The 26,716-nt window shown below is 42.7% G+C and overlaps 1 protein-coding gene across 2 annotated transcripts; it reads left to right on the plus strand.

Annotated features, from left to right (window-relative positions):
• Nucleotides 1-5,537: 5,537 nt before the first annotated feature.
• Nucleotides 5,538-26,638, plus strand: LOC114873995 (neurotrimin-like). 2 transcript variants are annotated; one of them, XM_029182842.2, is made up of 6 exons: nt 5,538-6,380; nt 14,272-14,423; nt 17,538-17,748; nt 18,425-18,721; nt 19,148-19,263; nt 19,320-19,410. In XM_029182842.2, the coding sequence occupies exons 1-5, from the start codon at nt 6,311-6,313 to the stop codon at nt 19,222-19,224; spliced, it is 807 nt and encodes a 268-aa protein (XP_029038675.1). In that variant the 5' UTR covers nt 5,538-6,310; the 3' UTR covers nt 19,225-19,263; nt 19,320-19,410. The 2 variants fall into 2 exon arrangements, with proteins under 2 accessions (XP_029038675.1, XP_029038674.1); XM_029182841.2 differs by lacking the exon at nt 19,148-19,263 and having other exon boundaries at nt 5,554-6,380; nt 19,320-26,638.
• Nucleotides 26,639-26,716: the final 78 nt, after the last annotated feature.

Below are 26,716 nucleotides of genomic sequence, written 5' to 3' on the forward strand. Positions count from 1 at the left end.
TATCGATCACTCGAGAGGAAACAAAAAATGATTGCCAAAATCACGTTTATCATAACCGTTCTTTCTTAATCCAGAGTTATGAAATGTATCTATCAATTTTACGACACCGTTCTTCGATCGTGTCGCATAAATAACGACTTGGATAATGCTTTCCTTGACAAGAATACGAGAAACGGTCCTCGATCGAAGGGGTCAGCTTCTCAGGCGAAATAAGAAAAAAAAAGGACCAGCTCGCAAAAGAAATCGACAACAGTCAGCTTATTCAGCAAACGAATTATCATAGAATATTCGCGTGGCAAGCGTCGGTAGAAGGACGTGAAAACAGAAAAGGAAAAGCGAAAGAAAATGGTTCCACTTGTGCTTTTTGCAGGGATCCCCGTCTTCCTCAGCAATTTTACGACCGTTGAGGAAACGTATAAAAATTCTTGTCATTGAGAATGCCTTATTTATGATGTAAATTTCGTAAGCGTCGTTGCAACTCTTCCAGCAAGAATATAACGGTAAAAACAGACGAACGATTTTTACGACACGAATATTACGGCTGTCGGGTTAAGAGACGGATAGGGGGTAGGGCGCGGAGGGGTATGCTGGAAGCTAGCGACATTGAAATTTTACATATGCATGAGCCATAAACGTACAAGAATATTTCCGTCGCTAGCTACGGTGTTATCAATCGACGAGACGTAGCCGGGTAGCGAAAGAAATTCAGCGAGACGAAGCCGAGGAAAGCAAAAGAGAGCTCGTTTTCTCTCTGCCTCCCTCTGCTTCGAAGGGTACACGATGAGAAAGAAGTCTGATGCAGCTGCAGCTGCGTACGACGTTTATACTGCTATCACGAGAATCCATTTCTCCGTCTTTCTCATTCTGCTTCGCGCCGTTCTCTACCTTTCCTCCTTCGTAAGGGGTAGTTTTCATCCGCACTTAAGAACTCTCAGGCTGAACGTCGCGTTACGAGTATTCAAACAGAAGCTTCTTTCTCTCGCTCTCTCCCCGTGGAAATACTAGATGCACATCATTGAGTGGCTACGATATTCTTTCCCCTATCCGGGGAAATAATAGAAGGCCGAGAATCGTTTATACGCAACCAGTGTACGAGAAGGGTGCGCGGAAAAATGCGTTGGAAAATGCTCAGTTTCGTCCGAAGGAATGAAATTAAATAAATAACCTATGGTTAATATTCGGACAGATTTGTCAACAGAATACAGAGGAAAGTATGAAAATATTTAATGGCCGTTCCAATATGTAGATCAACTCGAATGGTTTGTTTAAGCTAACGTTTCGTCAATTTTCCATCGGTTTTCAAAGCATTGCTTTGCTGGTGGATTAAAAAACAGACGGAAATGAAGCGAGTCGATAAATTCACGATACCGAGTGCAGACGATATTAATATTTTTCAGTGACAAGCGAATGGAGAAGAGGGATAGGATAAGAGTTGCGTTAAAAAAGCGTGTGGCAACCCTCGAGGAAAATGAATAGCCGCTCGAAGCGAGCGGGGGATGTTTTTGTCGGCGAGCAAAGAACTTTATCGTCTGGCAAACTTTATCTTTATCGATGCGTCCCGCGACACGAAGCTTTCCTCTTCGCGAAATCTTGCAGCCGTATCGTTCCGGCTTTGACGTGTGCAGTTTCGCGAGCTGTCGTGAAAAGGGAAAGATTTTCCAGCGGAATATCGAAACATCCTCGGCTCGTCTGGAGGTGAAGGGACGAAGCAGAAACCAGTCGAGCCGATGCGTTAGGTTTTTGTTTCACTGCGAAAGCTTTCACAATGAAGAATCCCATAGACTTAACACAGCGACGGTGTACGCGAACCTCGTTCTGGGATATAAATCCCTGACTGAGAGTAACGCAAATTGTTCGAGCTACAGACTTGGGGAAAAAGCACACGTAGGGTGGGGAAGATGAAGGGTGGAAGAAAAATGGAGAATGAAAGAAACGGACTGATGAGCGGGGAAGATAGACGTTAGGGAAAGAAGGTGATAGACAGAGGAAAGAATGGGAGAATCTTACGCTTCTTGGTTTTCGAAATTCTTCGTGTAATTCTTTATTAATACATTCTCGAAGTAATTTCGTCCAAGTAATATTAAGAAGAAAAAAAATAAAAATGTAAAAGGAGCGTAGTTGAAGAATATAAAGGGGTTATATCGGACGGAAACTGGAAGGAAAAGTGAAAGAAACGAGCGGGAAATTAAAAGAACCATCGTCGAACAAGTCGAAGGAAAGAAGCCGAAGAAAATAAAAAGGGAGATGTCTGATAAAGAGAAAGAAGAAGAGAACGGGTTGTGCGTGAGGAAAATGGTAGCGGATCGGCGAGGAGAAAAGTTCTGTAATTTACCAAATGCCAGTCAACCGCGCCATGCAAATTCCTCGACGTCGGAAACTTAACCGAGATTCGAAAACTTACTTCCGACGATGAAGGTTAATCTGGACGGGTCGCGTCGAAGGAAACGGGGCGAAAGAGCTTACATATTCGGGACACTCGCTCGAAATTTCCCGGCGAACAGAAGACCTTCTTCCTCTGTCGTCGATTATTCAAAATTACGAATTCTGATCGAACAGCCTCCGGCGTAGCTGGAAAGTTAATGTCCTCGGGGCTACGAAGGGCCAAGAAAACGGTGGGAAGCAGACTCGAGGTCTGCTGCCGAGGAACGATCTCAGGGTAAATGTTGATTGAACCATTTTTGTCGGAGTGTTTGAACGGTCTGCACGTCAAACAAATCTCTCCGGTTCGTTCGTTCCTTGTACGCGTGTCTAAGAATTTTCATGGATTATCTGGATCATCGTGCGATCGAACGTTCGTGGGAAAATTGTGTCGAATACCGAGAAGCCACGTGTGCAAATGTTCCCTCTCGTTAATACTCGATAATTTAAAGCAAACTGTCGACGATAGCTCGGTGTTTAATTTCTTCTCTGTCAACGGTAGATAATTTGTTTAGCAAAAGCACAACATTTCGAACAAAGTAACCGTGAAAAATTAAATATCATCATACATCATCTTTGACGAACGTTGAGTTAATTCGGTATACACATGATAAGAATAAATCGTAGAAAATGTTGAGTGTCCTTTTCACGGAATAATTATAACTCAAGAGATGAAAGAGGTGTTAAATTTCAGTGGGGTTACAAAAGATTGTGGATTGCTTAAAAGGGCAAGGTGAACAGTGGTGAAAGAAGAAAAAGGATAAAAGAACGAAGGGGTGTCCGGGCGTCGACAATGAAAGTGTGGAAGAAAGTTTAAAGTAACGGGGTTGCCTTTTCTCTTTTTTTTTTCTCTCACAGGCCCCTAATGGGACCCACGTTCTCGTCAGTCGGATTAACAGCAGCCTTGGCACCTGTAACGTTTGCACAAGAGCTTGAAATAGATGTTTATCTTTTAAAGAAGTAAGCTTTTTTTTCGTAGAACACGAGACAATCAGCTTCATGAAATTATCTTCACGCACAATAAACCTGAATTGAAGGAAATTCGTGAAAATGATGGAATCATTGAATTTTCTGCGGGTTTCTTTAAACAGCACGATGAAGAATAATTAACGCATTCGCGTGTATCGCGATGTAACCAGTGGAATGCAATAGAATGTGTCCTATTTCATTCTCGCGAGAAATAGCCGTCAACGTAGCTTCACGGAGGACGCTTTAAAATATGTTTCGTCGTGCAAAGGTCAGACGTAGAAGATAAAAAAAGAAGAGGAAAGAAAGAAAGAAAGAAAGAAAGAAAGAAAGAAAGAAAGAAAGAAAGAAAGAAAGAAAGAAAGAGGGTAGTCCTTTCACGAGGAAATATGAGTCCGTAGCAGTTCAGTCTGCTGGGAATAAGGTTAACGCCGTAAAGGACACACAATTTGTCCGCGACAAAAAAGAAAGTCGGGGGGGCTTACCCGGTGAAAAAGCGGGCACAGAGAAACGCTCAAAACGCTGAACTCGAAGTAATGTTTGTCATAATTAAGCCGGGGACTAAATAAACCTCTTGACAAGGAGGAATGATCAGCCTTGCTCACTGAACAGGATCTTTCTGTTTACTTCTGAGAAAAAGCTTTCGGTGCAATTCAACTCGCTCGGATAGCGTACAATGAAGAGAGCCAACAGGAAAGAGATAAAGAATCGAAATAGCTGAAGGATGAAAAGTAGAAAGAAAAAATGAAAAAAAAGAAGGTATCTCATAAGAGTCTGCGCGTAATTGAACGTGTAGAGAAGGGTATAGGGAACGAAGGCTGACTTTTATTACGAAGAAATTAATTTGAAATCCAGGAAAAGCTCGGCTAAATGCTGTCCGTTAATCACGATCGAGCGAAACGTATGTACCATCGAATGCTAACCGATGAGAATCGATTAATTCGGTTAACGTTAAGGCTATCTAATACCTTTGAACGATTCCTCTTCCCGTTGAATAAGATTAACGGCAGGCTCCGAGTTCCACGAACGGAGAAGCGAGCAGCGGAACAACGCCAGGCTCGTTGAGAAAAAAATGCAATAATCGTAAGCGACCCGAAAACGGCTGGCAGAGATAACAGGGGCGAAACTAATGGTAATCACGGAGGCCGGAGAAGAACAGAAGGAAAAGGAAGTGACAATGAGGCGGCACGACGAAAAATAGGTCGAAAGAATCCTAAGGAGGATTCATTACGCTTTTCTTAGAGTCTGTCTGTCGCATCATCTTCAGCGTCGATAGAAACGAACGGAATCATTTTTCAAAACCAGAGCAGAAATAAAAATAAAAAGAAAGAATAAATAAGTACATTGGATTTCGAGGAACGGTATAACCGCAATTTCGACTGTTTGTTCGCGGTGCAAGCCGAAGAAAACGCGAAGCGAGAAATAAACGGAGGAAAAGCTGGAATGCTCGAGGAAAGATTGAGATGGAGGGGTAGAAAGCAGAAGAGGGAGAGGAGAGGGAAGACACGAAAACGGTGGTGGTATTAAAAGCCAACCGGGAACAGTAATCAGGCGGCTGAATTAAGAATCGTAAACACCGAAGGAGAGCGAGCCAAAGCGAAAGCTGATTAAAAGACAGCGAGGGGGTAGCGGTTCGTCGTCGTCCTTTCCAATCGGCCTGAATTCGTTTAAAACTCGTACCGGCCGGGGGCTGGCTAACTAAACCGCTGCTGGTCAATCGACGAGCCGCAAGTTTACAAATCCTCCTACCCCCAGCATTCGTTCGGAGGAGGGGAGGAAAGAAGTACGGTAAAAAGGAGACCGGGTAGTCTCTGCTATTTCCAAGTCAACCCCGTGTCGTCGTCTCGGTGAAAGCGACACGGCAATCCGAACTTTAACATCGTGAGAAGCGTAAAATTTGTTCAGAGGGGATGGACGAAAGATGTGGCGCGGCTTGGAAGAGCAAGAAGTGTGGAAGACGCTAAAGCAACGAACGGTACCAACCACCACGTCGGTGGTAGTAATACGGTGAACAGCAGAAGCAGAAGCAGAAGCAGAAGCAAAAGCAGCAGCCAGCAGCACCACCGGTAGCAGCGTCGCCAGCAGTGGTGACGACGACGACGACGACGACGACGAGGCTGACGGGGATAGTGGTACAGTTGCGGATCGTGGTGGTAGTAGCGGCGGTAGCAGTGGTAGTAATCAGAGAAGAAGACCGAGAAGGAGGAAAGGGGTAAGAACGGAGAGGGATGGAAGGAGTGGAGGAGGACTGGAGGAAGGAGGAGGCTGACTGATCGGCAGAGTAGAGGAGAAAGAGCACGCCTGCGCGGAATCCCCGGGCGGGCGCGGGCAGTGCCACTGGAGGCCCGGCGGTTTCAGAGCTTCGCCCGGGACGACGAACCGCAGACGACCCGTACGCAAAACTCGGTCCTAGTTAGCCGCGTTGAAGGATCGTCGGAAAAAGAGGTCGAATCACGCGACAACACAGGCCCCTGGTGACGGCTGCTCGCGTGTACTACCATCGTTTCGATTACTCGACCGTCTGAGCACGCGTTCGTAAGACGGTGGACACGTCGCGAGATACGTTCGGGTTACGGTATAACTAAAAATCGGTGCAGAGTTCGTTAGGAGATAATGTGATTAGTGCGGCACCGGTCGGTGCTGTGTCTTTATTGTCCACGCTCCTCTTAATTACGTGCACGACGAAAAGAGGAAGGAAAGAAGGACGAGAGGTGTGAGTAAATGATACTATGCACGAGGTCTGGTAGCATCGAGCCAAGGAGGATGAACAGAGTGACAACGGAGGGCTAAGAGTGAGAAGGTGCACCAAGCTGTGGTGTGCTGGTTGTTTTGAGATGTCAGTGGATCCGTCGGAGACAACCGCGTCGTCGTTCTCGTCGTCGTCGTCGTCATCGTCGTCGTCGTTTTTAGAATCTTCTTCGTCATCATGAGGAGATCCTGTTACGTGAACTACTACGTCCTGTGCCTCGTGTGCTGGATTCTCCTAGGCATCACCGGTAAGATCAGCTCCGTTCGCCTGACATATGTTTCCACGTTTCGAGTGCTGGCTCACGCGGATCCGTGCATCGATCTTTCAACGTTCCCGCGGGAAAGTGGTACGCGCTAGTTGGTAACCACGAGATACGTGAAAAGGAACAGCCAGCGTGATCTGTTTCTTTTTGTTTGGACCTAGTACCCTAGGTCCAGGTACTCGATGGACTACCGATATGCTTCTCTCTATAATACGAGCTGAATCGGTGGGGGGGGGGGGGCAGGCGGGGCTTTGGAGACTTTGTACTGCGGATGGATCGATCAGATTTTGGGGTGTAACTGTGCGTACATAGGTGAATTAGCAGGCGTGCGAGTTCGTGCCGCTCGGCTGCTATTCCCCGTGGAATTTGGCAGCTGATCGCGTATATTCGCGATCGATCACCGCGAGGATCGAGATACGCGAGTGGAAGGAAAAAGGAGAACTGGTAGGCAGGGGGCGGGAGGGGGCTGCCTCCGGACCCGGTCCAGGGCTGTATGTAGCGCCGCCCTTGTTTGTCGCGGCGACGGTATTGTACTTTTCCCTATTCTCTTCTTTGTCTGTCGGGGCTCTTGCTTCTTTTTTTTTCCTTCGCTATCTTTGTCGGGTCACCGTGTCGACTCGATGATTCCGTCATCGGGGTTAGAGGGGATAGAGGGGATCGAGGGTGTCGAGGTGAAGGCAGAAGGGTAGCGTGTTCCCTCATCTTCGCTCTGACGTCGTTCAGGGACGTGTCTATCGATTTCATCTCTCTCTCTCTCTCTCTCTCTCTGTCTGTGGATGATACGATTAAAATTTTCTTGAAAATTCTTTTGACGGACCTTCTCGTCAATGAAGTCGGCATTGACGTCGAGAAAGATAGGAAAAACGAAAGAAGTCGTAAAGAGGTGAAAACTTTTGTATCAACGTTCTTCATTGTACGTTTGATGGCTCTCTCGACGACAGAGTAATGACTATAAATTTAATTATGTCAGTTAGAACGACGCGTTCGTGATATTCGCTTTTATTGCAGCCCGTTTACGGTGGTTCGTCGCTATCAAAAGAGTATAGTTAATGGTTCGTCTCTTATACGGGTCACGACACGGTGTCCGCGCGATTACCTGCGCTTCTTCGTGAAACGGAGCATCAATTTCCAAGCTTATATAACCCTTATGGAAATTCCTCGTTAGTTAACCCCGGCCGGCGTGATAATTACTCTTCTCTTCGCCTACGTAACTTTCTTTTGCTGATTCAATGGAAAGTACATTAATTCACGGATCACAACCCCCCGACATGTTCTATCTTAATGATCTTCCCGAATGCACCCGTCCCTCTTCAACGCAGGGGGTTCGCTAGCACCCTCTAGTCGTTCACCAATATTTTTTCTTTCCTCTGTTGAAGAATCTCTTAAGATCTCTTATCTTGGCGGAGTGAAACGAAGTCGACAGAAAAGGGATTTATCAAGTTCGCCTTCTTGTATCCGACACTGGGCATCGATCGTTCGACTTGCAAGAAAACGTTTCAGTATGCAACGTAGTGGCCATCGAATCGTTATCGATCAAGTCGTTCATTATCTGCATCGGTCGGTTCATAAATACCTGCCGAGTCCCTCGAACTGCTTGTTATCGAACGAAACAATCCTGTGGCAGGAAACGTTGAAATACACGGGAAAGGTTTGCCAAACCGCTAACTAAAACGACACTCGTGAACGAGAACTATAACCGAACGTAGAGCACAAATCGATCCCATTAATGCAACTAACGTGCACTCGGTAATTTTGTTAAACAATTTACCGAATTCTGGCTTGCCTGGCTTTCCTACCATCTACCTCGGAACATACTCTTAATTGATTTCAACTACGCTCCCAGCCGTATTTCGAATCCCCAACACGAAAACAATTTCTGCATCGACGCGATGCATTATGCACTTTCGGTTCGGCAACATAATCGCGGCACAGCCACTGATTATACCTCGCAGTGATTAACCGACCGACGTAGTTACCTTAGAATGGAGATTTCGGCGTTCCGACGACCACCGCTTACGGAAAATCGCTTCCTTCGTTACGACTCCCCTGTCTGACGTTTATTTTACATCGTAGATTTCCCTCAGTATCCGTTTCATCGTATATACAGCTTCTTAATCACAATAAATTTATTTTAGTTACCAGAGTTCAGTGGATATTTTTAGGGATATTCAAAGGTTCCTGTTAGACCAGTATAAATAGCGTTGCGCGAGTGATGTATATTTATCGCCTCGGAAGTGGTAAAATATTTCGTGGTGAAACTTTTTTTTAATTATACGATATTAATAAAGTTGCCTCAGAAGCTATATTAGTCTGGTTATTCAAAGCATTTTCAGAAGGAATCGATAAAACGAGCTTACGAATTATCCAATAAGAAACTTTCAACGGAATTTATAGAAACTTATAAGACCGTTAAGAATATCGACGGATGTAACGTAAAGCAATAATATCGGGATATCGATGGGCCTGGATTTAGAGCAATGAAAAGGAACATAGCCAAACGTCTTCTTCTTGACAAATATCTTTCTTATCTGTTCGCAGTTTCTCGTCAACTTTTAATGAGCAATTTGCGATTATTACATAATCAAAGGATCGTCATCCTTACTATTATGACCGAATAATCAATTTTGAGCAACGATAAAGCGACTAGTATCGCGTTAAATAAATAATTACACTGTTAATATCGGTCGATTGAGCAGGAATCGAGCGACGTCCATTAAATCGCGACGGTGCAGTCTTGAAAGCGTACCATGGAAGTAGTCGGACGTAAATGTTTGATGAACTGGTAAGACAGAAAATCGAGTTAACCTCGTTGGGAAGGGTGTATAGCAGCCGATCTTCGGGGAAACTGAAAATCCAGATTTATGTCTGACAAGGAATGATCCCGAACCCGGAAATTCAAAAAATTATACAATTTTATAAATATGTAAGGGATGTGAGTCTCATTGTAATTCGTATTAACTAAAATCAATCGCTCCTAAATGAAAATAATTTTAATAATTATCCGTTATCTGTATACCTTGCTGATTCATTTAGACCACAAGAAGATATCGTGACATTGGAATATAATTATTAGAAACCTACACAAGAATATTAACAAAATTTCATCAATTTTTAAATATCCACGTTCGGGATCATTTCTTGCGAGTTTAGCGTCCGATAACGTCGTAAAATTACACACCGAACGCCAGTACGTGACGTTCTAATAAACCGACAAGGAAAACGCACCCCCGTCGACGCTCGACTCTCCGCATCGACCGAGCCAGTCCCCAGGGAAATATCTGTCAGGGATGCTCGCTACTGTTTTCCAGAAATTTATTTCCACTCTCGACCTTCTCTATCCAGAATCGTGGCTTTTCATGGACGATTTCATCCAATTGCACAGCATTCCGTGCAACCTACTCGATTTTACACATAATCATTCTCGGTTAGTTCTCTACCGTTCAAAAATCATAAAAATTCATTCTTAACTACGTATTAACGTTCATTCTTTCTCAACAGCCTCGATCACTTCGCGATAGTTTTTCAGGTTTACGATTCTTCGTTAAACGTTATTTTTATCGTGCATCAAAGGATCGAAACGAAGAACCAAAATGTTCCACATTATTATCGAAGCATAGCACTGTTCTATTGTTAACAACGAAACCTTATCAGAACCCCGTTCCATTTATCTGCCTCCGTGATTCATCCTCTGTGAAATTTATGAACGATATGATGCATTAAGGTCGGTCATAAGCTTTATATCAACTTTTCTTTGTTCCTCCTTCTTCCGCTTTTCGTTCGCCCACCGACATCCGTTTGTCCTTTGTCGGTAATCTTTACACGAGGCACGGTTTCCAGGAACGACCGCGATGACAATCGCCCGCCACCCCGGAATAATTCGCGCCCCGATCGTAGGGGAAACACGAAAAAACGCACGCGATTAGGGAAAAGGTAACGACGTTTTTACGAGTGTTTGGGCATGAGTTGAAACGAAATTAATTATAGGCGGTAGAACGATCTCGAGATAGCCACTAAGCACGGCCTAGCTGTTGCGCTCGATATTTTGCATCCCTGAAGGACCCTCTTGTACAGGAGGATCGAGAGTCCTAGGAGGATGGGCTTTGATTGGTCGTACGCGTCGCCGATGCAAGCGATACCGGGTCGCCGCGCACTGATTGCCACTCCAATTCGCGCCGTCTGAACGGAAACGCGTTGGCAAATCGATTCATCGAGCGTGGAACGATCACCCGAGATAAAGCTAAAAGGATATCGAATCAGTACCGGGAATTTGCGGGATGCGATTGACTGAGAGCGTTCGTTAGTCGATCGTCGCGTTCGTCTTCGATTTATTCTTGTCCTGTTCGATGTGAAGTGTCGAGAAAGTTATGGTAGTAATTACAGTTGAAAATTCATTATTTTTATCCTTATTAATTGGAGTTTCGATATATCTTAGAATTCTAGTAATTCGAAGCGATAGCTTCAAGTATCGGATTAAATAACTTATCGTTAGGACACTTAATGATCCAATTATCGCGCTTTATAATTTTTTTAACAGTCAATGCCGCTCTTATTATCACTCGGTCGTGTCCAGTGAACTTTTTCCTTGACATGTTCTACTGTGTACTATAACGACTAAGTTTTAAAATCCACCTTTCTGGATCATCTTTCAAGGAATTGTCTATCTGTCTATTATTAAGCCGTCGATCTTTTAGATCATTAATCTTTCTGAGAACTCCCTTCTGTTTCGAAGTGATAAATACCTTGATAAACGATACCCTGCGCTTCTACAAACTTCCAAGAAAACAATTTCATTTCTTTCCAGAGAATGAAAAATAAAAATGTTCCCAATGAAAGGTGATAGGTAATTGACAATGAATAATGGTGTATCGTTAACTTTATTATTAATATAATTGATATACACAAAAAGCTACCAAGAAGAAATTCCCAAAAGTTTTTGAACATCCCACGTATGGTTCTTGGTCAGAGGAAGATTCAGACATTCGACGAGGGTATTTTCGTCTTCAAGGTCCTCGCGATACTTCTTTAAGCGTCCAGCCCTCTCGAGCGTACAATGTAACTTTATCCACAGAGACTCTCTAACTTTTCTTCAATTTATTTTCAAACGTCCGATCGAATAAACATCGTCGTCTGATTCTCTGATTCTTCCCGATAAAATGTTTACAACTCCCTCTCTTATCCATCGATCGCGGTCGTACTTTTGCACGAGCTTAAAATTACAGTCGAAAAAGCGTCGTCTTTTAAGTAGTCGAGAAAAGCGATGGGTTTCGACGTCGCATTTTGCAGCGCCGTTAAAACCGGATGCGTTCGAGCCGGGTGAAACGTTTCCGTAATGTCGTGCACCGAGTGCGCGGCTAAGCATTCGCATAATGTTCCATCCTGAATTGCAGTAGACAATTGCGGATATCGATATAACTCGCACACTCGCCTCGACGCACGTTTACCCTCGATCGACCGATGCTAATAATACAATAATCCGTGCACTTTAAATGTTATGAATACCGGTATTATTGAAAGGGCGCGTGGATTTATCTGGCCGGACATCATTTGCCAATAGGAACGTTCGATTTTTCCCGACTATGTTGCGTTTCCAATCAGAGAAGTCATTAAAATTTGTTAATCTTCTTCATAGGAAATATATCGTTAAAGTGTTGTACATTTGCATAACAATTCATAGTCGTCTCATTATACATGGAAAGTAGTCGATTTCTTTATCTACTGCATTGGCCGGGCTGATATCGAGCTATTCCACTTGATCCGTCGTAAGAAGGTGAACGTTAACGTGGAACGCGAACTCGGTATCACTTTCTTTCGCTATTCTTTCATTTCGCCGCATAAAATATGTTGAATAATACAGCAGTGGAGTTAATGCGTTCTCTTTATGCTGCCTTAACACGTTCGCCGCAATGAGGTCGTTTGCAACCGACGAGGGAAGTTTTTGTTTCGGACGCGATAATGACCGGCATTATTTCTAACGAGTCGAACACGTGTTTTAAAGAAACCCCGTTACTGTGTTATTTAACGGCGATCGATGAAACGTTTGTATTGTTGTTATACGTTAATTGACGAGCAAATAACTATTCGCATTGTGTAGCGTTAAATTTGGAACAACGGCTTTCGAGGCAGGCTGACGCAAACAGAGAAACAAGGGAACTTTCAATACTGTTCGCGAATATATATATGAAGTATTTTGAAAAGAACCCTCTGCTTCGTCTATTCGTTTCGAAACATCGGGCAAGTTATTTAACCGCAGAAAAGATAGCTCGGCTTTCCGCGTCACTGTGAAGGCTATTCATCGTGTATTTTAACTCTGCCAGAACTTTGGAATTCCACGCAACATTATTCGATGGTTGAAAGTCGTTTGGCATTCGAGAGGCGTCGGAGGCGAACGAGCCGAAGCAAACCGTACGACGAGTTGCCAACGATAGCTGCGAGGCGTAAAAAGTTTTCCCGAATAGCTGTTTTATCGAGCTCTTCCTCTCCGTCGTCTTCGTCGTTGCCGTTTCTTCGCGTACTCCGTGCTGCTCGTATAAACTTACACGAACTTGAAGCATCGACGATAAATCCAGAGAAAGAGGGGCTCCTTTCGATTCCCGCAGACAGGGTGCACACGAATTTCATCGATGTACGCGTTCTTCGTGTCGTCGACCAATCTCTTTCGCGTATTTTTCTATCGAATATCTTCGCGGTTGAAGTGGTTTACGTGTCTTGAAAGATTGCTGTCCAAACACGAGTTGATCTTTCGATTACGTTCGCCGTAAATAATAATTATAGAGGGTGCAATGGAAGTACTTGCGTTATCATTAAACCTAGTTTACCCTACTATCCCATTTCTGCTAATTTTATTACCTTACCAACCACTTGGAACGAGTATAGTACACAAATTTTCCCTGTTAGCCTTGCTTACCCTTCCATTTATTTCGCCAATGTAAATTTGTCCTATATAAGATCATCGCTTGTAATAATAATAAAAAAACATAAGGGAGCATGTGTTCACCAGATGTAAGAAGAGACACGCGTTTTCTGTATTCTTGAAGCGATGGAACGGATATGGGCCCTCAAGGTCGTTGGAACGAAGCCCACGTTGCTTTCCGGGCCGAATACTGATCCTACTTCGGATCCCCTGGTTCGGAATCCTCGCGGATTAGTATCCATTTCCCCGAGGCACGATGGCTTGGCAGAAGCTACCCTGATAGGATTTATTTTGAAAGGCAAAGGGTGAAAGCGATAGAAAAGAGGTAGATAGAGGGAGCGAGGCAAAGATCTCCTTGTATGAACGTCACGAAACCGAAATACGCTATATACCCCCCCGATCCTTTTATTATTCCATCACGGGGACGACACCACTATCCGTACGATGTAAATTCGTCCGGGATAACAAGGCAGCGCGGTCGAAACACCATTTTAATGTATTCTCTTTGGTTGTAACAGGCGTTTCGCCACGGTTAAGAGCAGAACTTTACTCGAGATTCGAGAGAGCGACGGCAAACGATTTCATGCTTGCACGGTTAACACGCTTACGTGAAAAACCTTTCAGCTTGCTTGGAATCTGCAGGGTGATAAAATTCTGTTACCGACGGATTCGTTAAACAGCCGTGATCTTCTCTGATCGTTAAATAGTAATTTCGAACGAATACGAATCGTTAATGATCACCCTTTGCTGTAATAGAGATTTAAATTTACGAACTTTGTATTGTATCTGAAAATTTCACGACGATTTTAAATAATTTAATAGTTCCTATGGTTTTAGAGGTAGTTGGGGTAGAAAGATATTCAACGTTCTCGAAATGATATGTAAATTTCTACTTAAATTTCAAAGAGTTAAAGAAGTCAATTTGCCAGGGTGCAATCTTATCTGAAAATTGCTGAAATCTTTCAGGGGTGAGCACAAGATCCCATTCGTTGGTGAAGAGGTTCGATGGGATGTACATGGGGCCGTACTTCGATTCAAACATCCCCACGAATATCACGGCTCAGCTCGGAAGTCATGCTTACTTGCCATGCAAAGTGCGACAGCTTGGTAATAAATCGGTAAGTCCATCATTTTTACTCTAAGCTTTAAGAAAATTGCAAGTCTTCTTGGATAACCCATGGTTACTTGCAACATTTTAAACAACCCTTGCTTGAAACATTTTTAAATAGCATACGGATCGATGATGTCGTTATGCGATCAGAAGAACAAACTTCAGCGTTCCTTAATTTCGTCGTCGATACGAAAAGCGTTGGCGAAATTTTCGGAACCGCAATCAACGTCCCTGTTCCTGGCAAAAAGCACGGCCGGATAGCGGCGTCACCTGAGCGCAGATAAAGCAGATTTATTTGCACGCGAATAGCCAGTTTTCTGAGTGAACCGGCATCGATGGTATCGCGCGGTCGGTTTCCATGAACCCGCTGATCCGGCATCAAAGAGAGTCGCACTATCGGCCTCCGCTTCCGTCGATATTTCGCACGAGAAGCCCGTCCGGTTCACGCTATTACAATAATCGAAACGGTGGCGATAAAACGGCGATCCCGATGCAACCTGACTCTATCGCCGATACAATTTATGCGCAACTATAAAAGTCTAATCTGTCCGCGTACGCGACCGTTAGAACGGATTATACGAGCTCCGCAAATTTTACGAGCAACCGCGGACCATGTACGGTCCCCTGTGTACCACCTACACCCTGCTCAACCTGACAGGGGGTTAATTCAACCCTTTCATGACTACGAATCCAGCTGTGAGCTAAGAATTCATATACACCGAGGATCCATATATTGTACATAAATATTTAACCTCTTGGTAAGTTTGTGGTACCATGAAAAACAAAAGAAAAATTAATTTTCTCTGAATAATCTGCTGTTTGATATAAAAAGAAGGATAAATTGAAATGCGCAACTGTCAAACGGAACTTGAAAGTTATCAAGACCGAGGCAAATTAACACTAGGGGTGCAAACGGTTAATATAGTAGTGATATCGTACACATCGGAGAAAGTATTTAATACGCTGCATATAAAATGTATAGGAGGGCGAAAGAATTAAGGACCGGCCATACAGTCAGCAATGGGGTAGTAAAACTTTTTCGTATACGATTCATACCGTTCGTTAGCGAACTTTTACCCCGATCTTACGTACAGTCGTGTGTACAACCGTCTTGTATGTCGTAAGTGGCACGACTAAGTGTCTTGTGACACGCGACCCTCGTATAATCGTCCGGTTGCATAGTAAAGGGTCGCGAACCCCCGAATCGACTCGCGCGACCCCTTCGTACCCCCTTTTCACCTCGTCGTACTTATCGCGACCGGAATTAAACGTACTTCTACCGGTGACTTTCTGTCAACGAGAGCATTGTATCGTGCCTCGCAATCCCTCTGAACACGATCGAAAGCGATTTCGTGGAACGCTTGGTCGCCTCGATGACTTTTCATTTATTTCCTCGCGTTCCGTTTCCATTCCATTTTGTTCCGAGGAATGTGCCAAGGGAGTATGTCGTGTCGCATCGGAGGGCTGAATAATTATTCCACGTTCTTGGAACCGATCGAGTCCCTGTTGGCGAACGACAAACTTCGAGGAGGGATGATTAATCCTTTCTGCTTCTTGGAACTATTTGAATGAAAAATCTCACGATGATTTTTAAAAAATATTTCACTCCACCTATCTTTTATTTAAATTCTCCATATCGACCGACTTGCGATCTATTTTTCCAGTCGTATTTTTAATAGATGTTCTTTAATTGAAATATTCGATCGACGACTATTACTAGAAATGGATCAATAAGATTACGAAATTATACTTGTAAAGCTTTCCTCGATCAATGACCGTAATTCACGAGTATCTTACGCTCGACACGGACAAAGGGTCAATTAGCCCAGTTCGTTGATTGCAACTTTTGCCTAGGTATAAGACGTCATTATACTTCGCATCGCTCGTGTTGAATAGAGCCGACGATGCTTATCGCGTAAATAAATTGAACAACGTGCCGTTAATATGATTTCTTCGAAGCCGCCTCACTGAAAGAACGTTTGCGAAACCGATCGGGCTAGGATAAATTAACCGTAGACAAGAGAAAGAAGATTGATCGAGCGAGAATCGGAAAGTCGAACTCGACCTCGACTCGCTCTTTTTCCTCTCGGCCAGCTTTTTCCACGGTTTTTCAGTTTCCGTTTCCTGCCGGTGGCCGGTGGGAGGAGCTCGCGAAATCCGCCAGATACAGTTGAATTTCACTTCGTCCCATGGAAACGTCTCTGTTGTTTTATTTCCCTTTCTGTTCGTCCCCGTCGTGGAAGAAACGTCCGCGTTTCGACGAGAAATCCGACAACGAACCGAGTATCGGAGAAAGGATTAATAATTTTCGCGCGGTGTTTCCGTGGTAAAACAGCGAATAGGATAGTCTTTTTTTTTTATTTTATTTGTTTTTTATTTAAATTAAAGAAGTAAAGCTGACTATTTTTCTGTTCAACTTTCCGGATGATTATAAACTATTTCGATTTTTGTTAAAAGACAAAATTAAACTAGCGCTGTTATCCAGAATGAAACCTTGAAGGGTATGTAAATTTTAAAACGACGGCAACTTCTAGGATCTTATTCAGTGCTTGTTAATAAAAGTTCAATAAAAGTACTGGAATTTAGTCCCAGTTGTATGGAAAAGTTACATAGGATCAAAGTTAAATGAGACATTTCTTGGGATCAACTTTTTTATACTGTTCGTGTTCTTGAAATTGGAACGACGCTCGTACCAACATACACGTTTGCGTTTGAAGAAATAAAACGGCACCGTTTCGTTTTGGATTTATATAGCAGCGTACGAGATGATTTTGAAATACGTGAGCGAACTTTTCAAGCGTGTTCAGCTCGCCATAAGGATGAAAAAGGATTGTGGAAACACGACTCCTCAGGAACTCGTTCTGTCCGGGTTATAAACAAGTTCTAAACACTTTCAAGCTTGTGACCAAGTTTTACAAGAATTTCTCCCGCGTGTAATACACGAACGCGTAAGTCAACATTATACTTTGATACCCCGCTCGTATGAACGTTAAAAAACTAAATTCCTCTGCGATAGAATTCAAAAGTTTTAAAATTCTTTCGAATGCTGTTTTATATTAATTGCGATGCAGTGTCATCAGCTGTTATCGAAATTTGTCTATTTGTTCTCGATACGCCAAAGGTGTCGTGGGTCAGAAGAAGGGACTCGCATATCCTCTCGGTAGATAGAAACATGTTCATCCCGGACGAAAGGTTCCAGGCGCTTTTCGTGGACGCATCGGACACCTGGACCCTGCAGGTGAAGTACGTCCAGGCACGTGACGAAGGCGAGTACGAGTGCCAAATCTCGACCGACCCAAAAAGGAGTCACATCATCAAGCTCAACGTCGTCGGTGAGTGCCGATATTAAGGGAATCACTTAGAGATTAACCCATTACACGTTTCCCTAATTAATATTAGGTCATCTGAAAAATTTGTAACGCTTTTCGAGTGCGAATTCTGGATTGCATTGAATAGAGGACGCGCTGTGTGCGTCGTCAATCTAGAACACGTTAAGAGATAACCACTATCGTTCGTTTACGCCCGAGCGTTATTTTTATGTTATCGCGAAACAGCTATGTCATCGATCGTTCGAGCACTTCGCGAACCAGCGTGTTCCAGCGACGCGATAAAAATTATACGAGCGTAAAGTACAGACATTCTCTGTTTCACGTGTCACGTATACGATAAAACGTCAGCTCGAGTAACTGCTCGACGTGTTCGTTAATTGATTTACTTTGTCATACAAGGAACGGTACGCAAGTGATACACACCGATTTCCATGCCCTTTAAGCGCGAAATAGTGCTTGAAAAAAAAAAAAAATTGTTTCACATGTATCTCTTTTTTTTTTATCTACAATCGTTCAGTCTGAAGAGGTGAAAACAGCCCTTGAAGTTTGATATGAAATCATAGGTTGGGAAACTATTTGTTTTAGAGGAAAAGCTTGAAGATGAAATTTCAAAGTTTTCGAAGAACAAATTCACGGATGACACGGATAGAGACAGATGTTTGTTGTCGTATTTTTTCAGTGCCAAAGATCGAGATCATAGGCGATCGCGACATGTACGTGAAGACCGGAAGCACAGTCGCCATACGATGCGTGATCAAGCAGTCCCTCGAAGGGCCGTTCTACGTCTTCTGGTACCACGAGGGCGATCGTGTTCTCGACTATCAATTGAACAAGATCGATATCCAAACGGAGAAGATCGATCACGACACGGTCAGCAGTCTCGTGATCCATAAAGCGAAGCGAGAGGACTCGGGCAATTACACCTGCAGCCCTAGCAGTTTGGACAGCGCGAGCGTGCAACTTCACGTGTTGAACGGTAAGCATTTTCGCGTTCCAATAACATAAATTTTCATCGAAACGATTCCATCTCGGTCACGGATACGTACGCAAAGTTGCGATTCGATTGGCAGTAGTTCGATGAAGTTAGTTCACCGGCAACTTGATTCGCTTCTCGCCTGGCCTAGTTCTATCAAACTTATTAAGTAGCTGAAACTGTTTACGCTTCGAGTATGATCCATATCTAGATTCGTAGGAAATCGAGCGGCCAATTATACGTCTCCTTGCGCTCTCGACAATTCACGGCTCGGTGAATCATTGGATGTACTATTCCGTCTGGAAACAATTTAATCTTTAATAAATCTAATTGATTGTTTCTTCTCTAGACCTTGATCAAGCTAAACAATCAAAATTAAACCACAATGTACACAGCGTTTCGCTTAAAAAAACATTAAAAGAACATTAGGTCAGTTTTCAAGATTACGTCGAGCGGGTATTGTCTCGAATACAGACGCGAAAGAAGGAGAAACGAGAGAAGAATAGAAAGGAGGTCCGCTAATGGAAGGAAAGCCATTAAATTCAGTAGGTTATTGCCGCGATAAAAGCAACGGTGGTGTAAAATCAATTCTCTGCTGCAGGCGAACATCCAGCCGCGATTCAAAGAGGGATCAGCTCGGCACCGGGTGGCTGTCCGACGCTCTGGTGGTTGGCTGGCGTCGTCACGCTGTATTCCAGTCACGGCAGCCGCCTGTTCGTCCTCGCTCTTTTGATCCTCATGGTACTCTATTCGAAGAATCCATCTTACTTCGCGCCGGAACGATAATCAGAAATCCACGAGGAAGAAAACGTCGGAAGGCGATCGATTATCTCCTGCTACGAGACCCGGAAAGCACCTCGAAGAACGAAGAAGGCTACGTGAAGGGGAAGAAGAAGCGAAAGGGAACGTCTTCGGGAAGAATTCGTAGTTCGATGAACGAAGAAGGGATGATCTTCTCGCAGAAACGCGAAAATAAAACGCGATCTTTTTTCCTTTTTTTTAATCAACGATTATCCATTTACCTTTTCAGTTAGATCGAGAACAATGAAATTCTCGAATTTTATTAGAGACGATTTTCTAATTCTCGATCTCTTCTTTTAACGGATTTGGAAGGGAAAACTGGTGTGTTTCGATAGAGGAATCTTCACAACGAATCTTGTATCGACTCGTGAATATTTCGATATGATCGATATTTATTCGGGAAAGAACAGAGAAGATTCGAATGAATGGAGATAAAGAAACACGTGGAGACAGTGTGATCCGGCCGTTAGTGATTAGGGGTTAATTAATCGGAGGGAGTTAAATAGGCGCGTGTTCTTCGAGCGAGTCGATCACGAGGATGAAACGGACAAGAAGCTTGCGAATACTTTTCCTCTTCGTAAGGAGACGACACGACGACGAATTTTTTATAGCAGCTATAATACGATCTTCCAAGAAACTCGTGCACAGCGTCTTTTATATCCTTGTCATTCAGGTGAATCGTTCCGAGCAATCGTTAAAAACGTCGCTAAGACAGAAACATCATTGTACATACACGTGTCTGATGATAGAATCGGTAAAATGATCGTGTACGAGACACGGTGTCCCGTGTCAGGGATACGAGTGAATCGCAGGTTACCCTTTCTTATTCACTTTTCATCATCGTCAAAGGTGTTTCGCGATCTTCGTGTCTTTCTCGAGGGAAGCCAAACAGTAACGAAGTCTTCGTGATCGATCGCGTGATTCCGTCGAGGACGTCGAAAGGGTTTCGTGCTTTCTTTTCCGTCGAGATTAATCCCTTGTCTTACAACCTGGAATTACACTCTCGTGGTGTAAATTACGGTCTAAATGGAAAGAATTCGTGCTAATTTTATTTTACAACAAGAGCAAGAAAATCATTTCTAAACTTATATTTTTTATTTTAATTGGTAAGGCAGAGGATTAACTCGACGATCCAGCGATTTTAGAAGAAAAGAAGACTAAGGTGAGTCAGGGTATGATTTAAGGGTGGTTTTAAAGAAACGCGCGAGGCGATCGCAAAATGCCGACAGAAGTTCGTCCGCGCCGCTTGATAGAATTGAAACTTGTTCGATGAGAATCTTGGAAGCGATGCGATTAATTATATTCGAATAGGGAAACGATTTAGCGAAACGTGTCTATACTCGACCGTCTACCGTGTACACTCGGGATCGTCCCGAGAAAGCGACGCATCTCGACGATCGTCTACGAGCGACGATTTGTCGAAATGGTCCTAAACCGCATCAGGTACGAAACGATCATTTCCACATATTTTTCCTTCCTTTTCTACGTGTTTTATGAGAACTTTGTGTCACGAATGTTGACGATTGACGCGCTTTATCTTGTAACGCTTGAAACGCGACTGAAATGAAAGTGATATCGCTCGGAGAGAAAAGAAATTAGAGTTCGTTTGTTTGTTGAAATGATTTGATGATTTCTCAAAGCGCCATTCATATCAACGAGATTTAATCTTCATATCAGTGTTTTTTACAGTTCCTGAATATTTCCGTATCAATAAAACCAGGAGTCTTGATAAGATAATTGATAATATCGACATGAATCATTAATTTTACAAAGAAAAATGTCACTGCCTGTATTACTCAATGGTGTTCCACTGCTATATGAAAATAACGTGATTCTCTCTGCGATTTAGTATTACGATCGTTTCTTATTATATTCTATTTACGAGAAGGAATATAGAGCCTATACGAAACGTACCGAATGCCTCGCGACGATCCACGGTGACAAATTTTGGTACTTGAAGCGCATTGAGTATAAACACAAGCCAATAAACAATGTTATATGTCCGTTCATGCGTGGCAAGATTTACAACGAGATGGGTCGTACGAAAGATCAGGGATCATTAACAAATGAACGCTTCATCGATGCAGAATTCATTAGCATTGATAAACACGTTCGCTACTAGAATTCATTTAAAAATTGGCTGTGTTCGACTTTTATAAAATATAAAATAAAATGATATTACTATCTTTTCATATTATGTTAGAGCTTGGAAACGAGCTTGGTATACTTTGAAAGCGTAGAAGATAAATATTCATGATCTTCGTATACGTGTGTGACCATGACCTTTCCCAAGGAATAAAAATGTTACATATACAGGATGCTGGTAGCGAGGGTGTTAAAAATACTCGCAATGAAATGTTTGAACGATAGACCTGGTATTTTTAACCCTTTAGATACTGCGTGCCACTATAGTGGTTTCTCGTTGAACAATTTTTTAAAACGAAACGCCACTATAGTGGCTTTTCTCTTTATATTTCTATCATTTATCTGCATTTCTTTCTACTAAAGTAGATGCAGTGAATTCCAGTAGTAGAATCAATACGTCCAACTATGCCATAACTAAAGGGTTAATTTTGTCCTTTAATTTGCATCAATTAAGCATCGATTCGGAACGATTCTTGACACTCGTACAGATCGACCCAGCCCGTTTTCTCATTCTGCATGGTCGGCTGTATAAGCAGGACAGCTTTTCCGGGTCGCCCTCGGGCGTCCCGTAAAATTTGCTTTCTTCTCGCAACGCATTAGGAGATACTGTTTTTTATATTATATAAAAATATATATAAATATATATATATATAGAAACGAACAGATAAAAAAAAAAAGTATATATATATGTATATGTGTGTGTACGCGCGCGCGAAATACGTTGCACAACGGTGTTAAAAAGTATTGAACAAGTTTCAGCTCGACTCGAAACAGCGGTGTAAGAAATTATCACGACAGATGCTACAACGTGGGTCAACGTCGAAGAACGAACTTTCACGGGTGCATACGGCAGGATATAATCGCGACAGAGAACTCTGTGAGTAACCGTGAAAAAGAAAATGAAAAAGAGGAAGTGGCGGAGGAAGGAGACTGAGACAGAAGAAGGGTAAAAGAGGAGGAAGGTCGATATGGGAGATCGAAAGACGAACGATAACGTTAGAATATCTACGATTCATGTGATTGTAAATATATAGTATATAAATGACGTAACGTTAATTAACGATATGCCGTACGTGTTACAACTAAAGAAAACAAACCCAAGAAATTAAACAGATAAATAAATAAAATGAATAACGTTACTGTGTAATTTTACGGATCGTAAACGCATTCGAATGGGTCTGGCCGCCCGTGCTAACCGGCTCGAGGTCGTGTTTCGTAAATCGTGAATCTTTGAATCCAGCAACGATTCAAGATTTCCTGGGAAAAGAGGGATGAATGCGTGCTTTGAAACGGGTTCATTGCGAAAACCTTCCAGATGAAGTTCCACGACGCGTGACGATTTCTATAAACGAACCGCAGCGGGAGGGAACGAAAGACCTCGATGAGAAAGATAAAGAAGCAAAAGGAAGCCGATAGAAATAGAAGGTAAGGGTGTGAAGAGAGGAACAGAGGGTAGCACTGATGCGAATGCTTTTTCCGGCACGCCAGTGCGTCGAGACAACAAAAAGGGGCGCAGCTGGGGGTGCAGCGCGTTCCTGGATAGCACGGGCCGGCCATACGCGACTAGATGTAACACTAATTAACGCCTAGCATAAGAACTAACGGATATAAATGAAGGATACCATTGTCTGACATAATAACCAGGTGTGAACGTAACCACGCGTATACGTGTGCGATGATTGAGAAAAACGAATGAAAGTGAGAGCGATTGAATGTGTATATTATTAATATACGCGAGCCAAGGAAGAGCGAGAATGAAAGAGAACGGGTATGAAAGAAGAGTAAACGAGAGGAAAAGTACACGTACATTGCATACACACGCGAGGAAGAGAAGAAAATAAGAAGAAAAAAAAAAGAAAAAAAAGAAAAGAGTTGTTCGTTGGACTGACGCGTTAAGGCGTTGGTCGAATGACGCACTTTAAGATAAAAAGGGGCGACCGGGGACAATTCTTCTTGTACCGTTTCTTCATCCCCTTTCTTCTTCCCGCGCCTCGCGAGGCCACTCGTGACGAAAGATAAAGAGAAAGGGCTAAAGATAGGGCTCACCTCGAGGCCACAATTAAAGCTCTCACCCCCTGTCTCCCTCCTGCACCCTTTTCTTCTCGCGACAACCGGGGCCTCCCCTTGCGAGCTGGAAGAAGGAAGTTGTAATTTCCACGCTCGTCCTCGTCCGCCCCTTTATTATAACAGAGATAACAAAGAGAAGAGGAAAGACGAAAATGATGATGATGATGATGATGATGATGATGTTGATGATGAGGGGTGATGATGATTATAACGATGCCGATGATGATGACGGTGAATTAAATAAAAAGAAAAATGAAATAAAAAAACGTCGTCTAAGGTATACTAACGTCGTAGACAGCATTGAATTTTTGTACCATTGTCTATAGTAGCTCTTAAGTGTCGCGAAGTTTTCTGTTCTTAAGACGGCTGCCTGTGCAGGCTTGAGTACGTACTTATGTATTCTCGGTTTTGTCGATGGCTCGCGGGGCGGATCTTGACTAACTTTATTAGCATTGAATGAGATTTTAATTGGACCATGGATGATTACTTGAAACGTAGAAATAATTATATTCAATCGTTTTGCGTTTGTCTATGTACAGAGTGTTAAAGGATAAGGATACAGAACCCTAACAGGGTAGTAATTAACTGGAGGAAGAACAGACCTATATAATTAGAGGTATTTAAGTAAAATTTTCTTTCTAATGATTTTATCAAGCAATTTCCATTTAATTGAGCGAATTTACTTTGTGGGGGTCTTGTACCTTTTTTTCACCACTCTGTATAAATCTCTCATTACATAGAATGATTTAATTAGGTTAATTTGGAATTTTCGAGGGTAGTAATTAGAGAATACACGTCAAATCCGCCCCAGCGACGAGCACGTGCCCGTTCCCGAGAGTCGCGGTACGCGAATATCGAAAGATCCTTTTTCGTGTGATGATTGACCGTCCTGACAGTTCGTCGATGTGCTCTTACGCGTAGATATTCGAGCTAGTTTATTCGATAGTAGGTAATACGAGTGACAATGGACGTGATTACGATTCCGTCGAAATCAACGAAGCGGGAATCAGTTTCGCTGCGAACCTATCGATCTAATTATCCATTGAGAGCGTTTAGTGTTCTTGAATAATACTGTTGCGATCGATGGGGGAAACTGGATCGCCGTACAGACGATTTCGTCGATGAAGTTCTTATACTACAGCGGCGTGAACTTATTCCCCGTGAAATAATGGATGGATATTATTAACTCTATGGGAAACGTGTACGAATGATTATTGTGATTTTAACCCTCTACCGCTTTGTCATTAATACAGCCAATCGTAACAAATTTTGCATTTCTTTATAAACTCTTTTTTGAGAGAAAACACTGTGTGCTTTGAGAAAGTTTTTCTTTTTATTTTGAAAATCAGCTCTTTCCATAAGTAATATCGTTTTATCTTTAACTAGTACGTGTCCTATACAGCCTAAGTTACAATCACTTGAATTTATTATGACACTTTAAGATATTACATTTACGTGTGAAAACGATGTAACTTATGAAACGACCTGAACAAGTTTCCATTCTTTATGGGAAACTTTGCGTTATAGAATGGCTTATAAAGCGAGTAGAATATTGGCTGTGGAGGGTTAGAAATAAAGGGTATACAGTCGTCGATCGAAACCCTCGGGACGGAGATTTCACCAATCCCTTGTTATCGGCGATATATTAATAAACGATTCGTCGCTCTTTCCTTAATTATCTATATACCACGAACAAATAGAAAAATCCTTCGAGACGTCTGACAATGAGATTTAAACAACGTCAACACTATTCTTCGATCCTTGGAGAGTAAGAATGATGACAGTTAAAATCAATTCAAAATCAGGTGTCTCGATACGAAGAAGAATCGTTGTATAACGAACGCGTTCAGTTTTCCAGTAACCTCCTCAAACAATTACGTTTTCCAAAGTGCGACCGATCACACGTAGCAAAATGGGTCTAATTAAATCGTTAAACGCGTGCCGTTTGCTAGTTCGAACGTTCGACGAAGCTGATATCTAATTAATCACACGCAACGTACAATCGACGCAGAAAATAATAACATGGACGATTAAAAGGGAATTGGGAGACGAATCGGTAAGAAAGACGATGGCAGGTGAGAGCGTTTGTCGAGCGCCCGAATGAGCGAACATCGATGAAAATTAAACGGAAATAAAAGTTAAGAGATAAATATGCAAAGATGAAAATGAAGAAAATGAAGTCCCTCGAAGCAAGCCTCGTCTCTCAGATTCCCAGCTGTACACCTTGAAACACTTTAGGGTAAATCGGAATAGACTTTAAAACGAATCTGCGAGATGATGCCGAGGATAAAAAAAAGAAAAATACGATTGAACGAATGAAACGCAGGATGAAAAACGAGCGGAAGTGAACGAGCGCGTGGGTGTACGAAAAAAATAAAGCAGAGAAAGAGAGAGAATGATCAGAATGAGAGAGAGAAAGAGATAATAAATCAATGTTAAACAGATCATTATCAATTTGCAATTTTGAGAGACACATCTTCGTTATTCGCCATTTCTCAGCATAAATTCAGCCTCGGTTTCGAATGCTCCATGTCAGCCTTCACGAGCATAAATCACAACCGCGATCAATCGATGCTCTGCGTAGGATTTCTTGTTCGATCATTTTATTTTTCTCTCTTTGTAAATGGGATAACAAACCATTAATGATATCGGTGTGCTGGACGTTTTTAATGCCAGATGCGTGCGTTTATCACCCGTGGGGCATCGTCATGAGAAAAAATACATGTTACACAGAAATCTCAGCGTTTTCGTTTCATTTTTTTTCTCTTTTTTCTTTGTCAAAAGTATCGTGACAACAGGGATAAGAAGAACTGTCCCGTTCTATGTGTGTAAGAACCATACAGCTTAATGAAGAACATTATACTATGAACTTACAGGATACTAAATAAAAGTAAGCCAAATCGTTAAGATCGTATGATATCCCCCTCCTTCCTTCTCCTTCGTTTTACCGATGATCCAGCTTTCTTTTCATTTTCATTATGGTTC

This window comes from Osmia bicornis, chromosome 4, assembly GCF_907164935.1.
Source record: "Osmia bicornis bicornis chromosome 4, iOsmBic2.1, whole genome shotgun sequence".
Classification (NCBI taxonomy): domain Eukaryota; kingdom Metazoa; phylum Arthropoda; class Insecta; order Hymenoptera; family Megachilidae; genus Osmia; species Osmia bicornis.

What these genes read in the sequence shown, in the direction of transcription:
- LOC114873995 (XM_029182841.2), top strand. Translation starts at nt 6,311, where the DNA reads ATGAGGAGATCCTGTTACGTGAACTACTACGTCCTGTGCCTCGTGTGC. An exon ending in GACAGCTTGGTAATAAATCG is followed by an intron (nt 14,424 to 17,537) that starts GTAAGTCCATCA and finishes GATACGCCAAAG; the next exon opens with GTGTCGTGGGTCAGAAGAAG. An exon ending in GCAACTTCACGTGTTGAACG is followed by an intron (nt 18,722 to 19,319) that starts GTAAGCATTTTC and finishes TCTCTGCTGCAG; the next exon opens with GCGAACATCCAGCCGCGATT.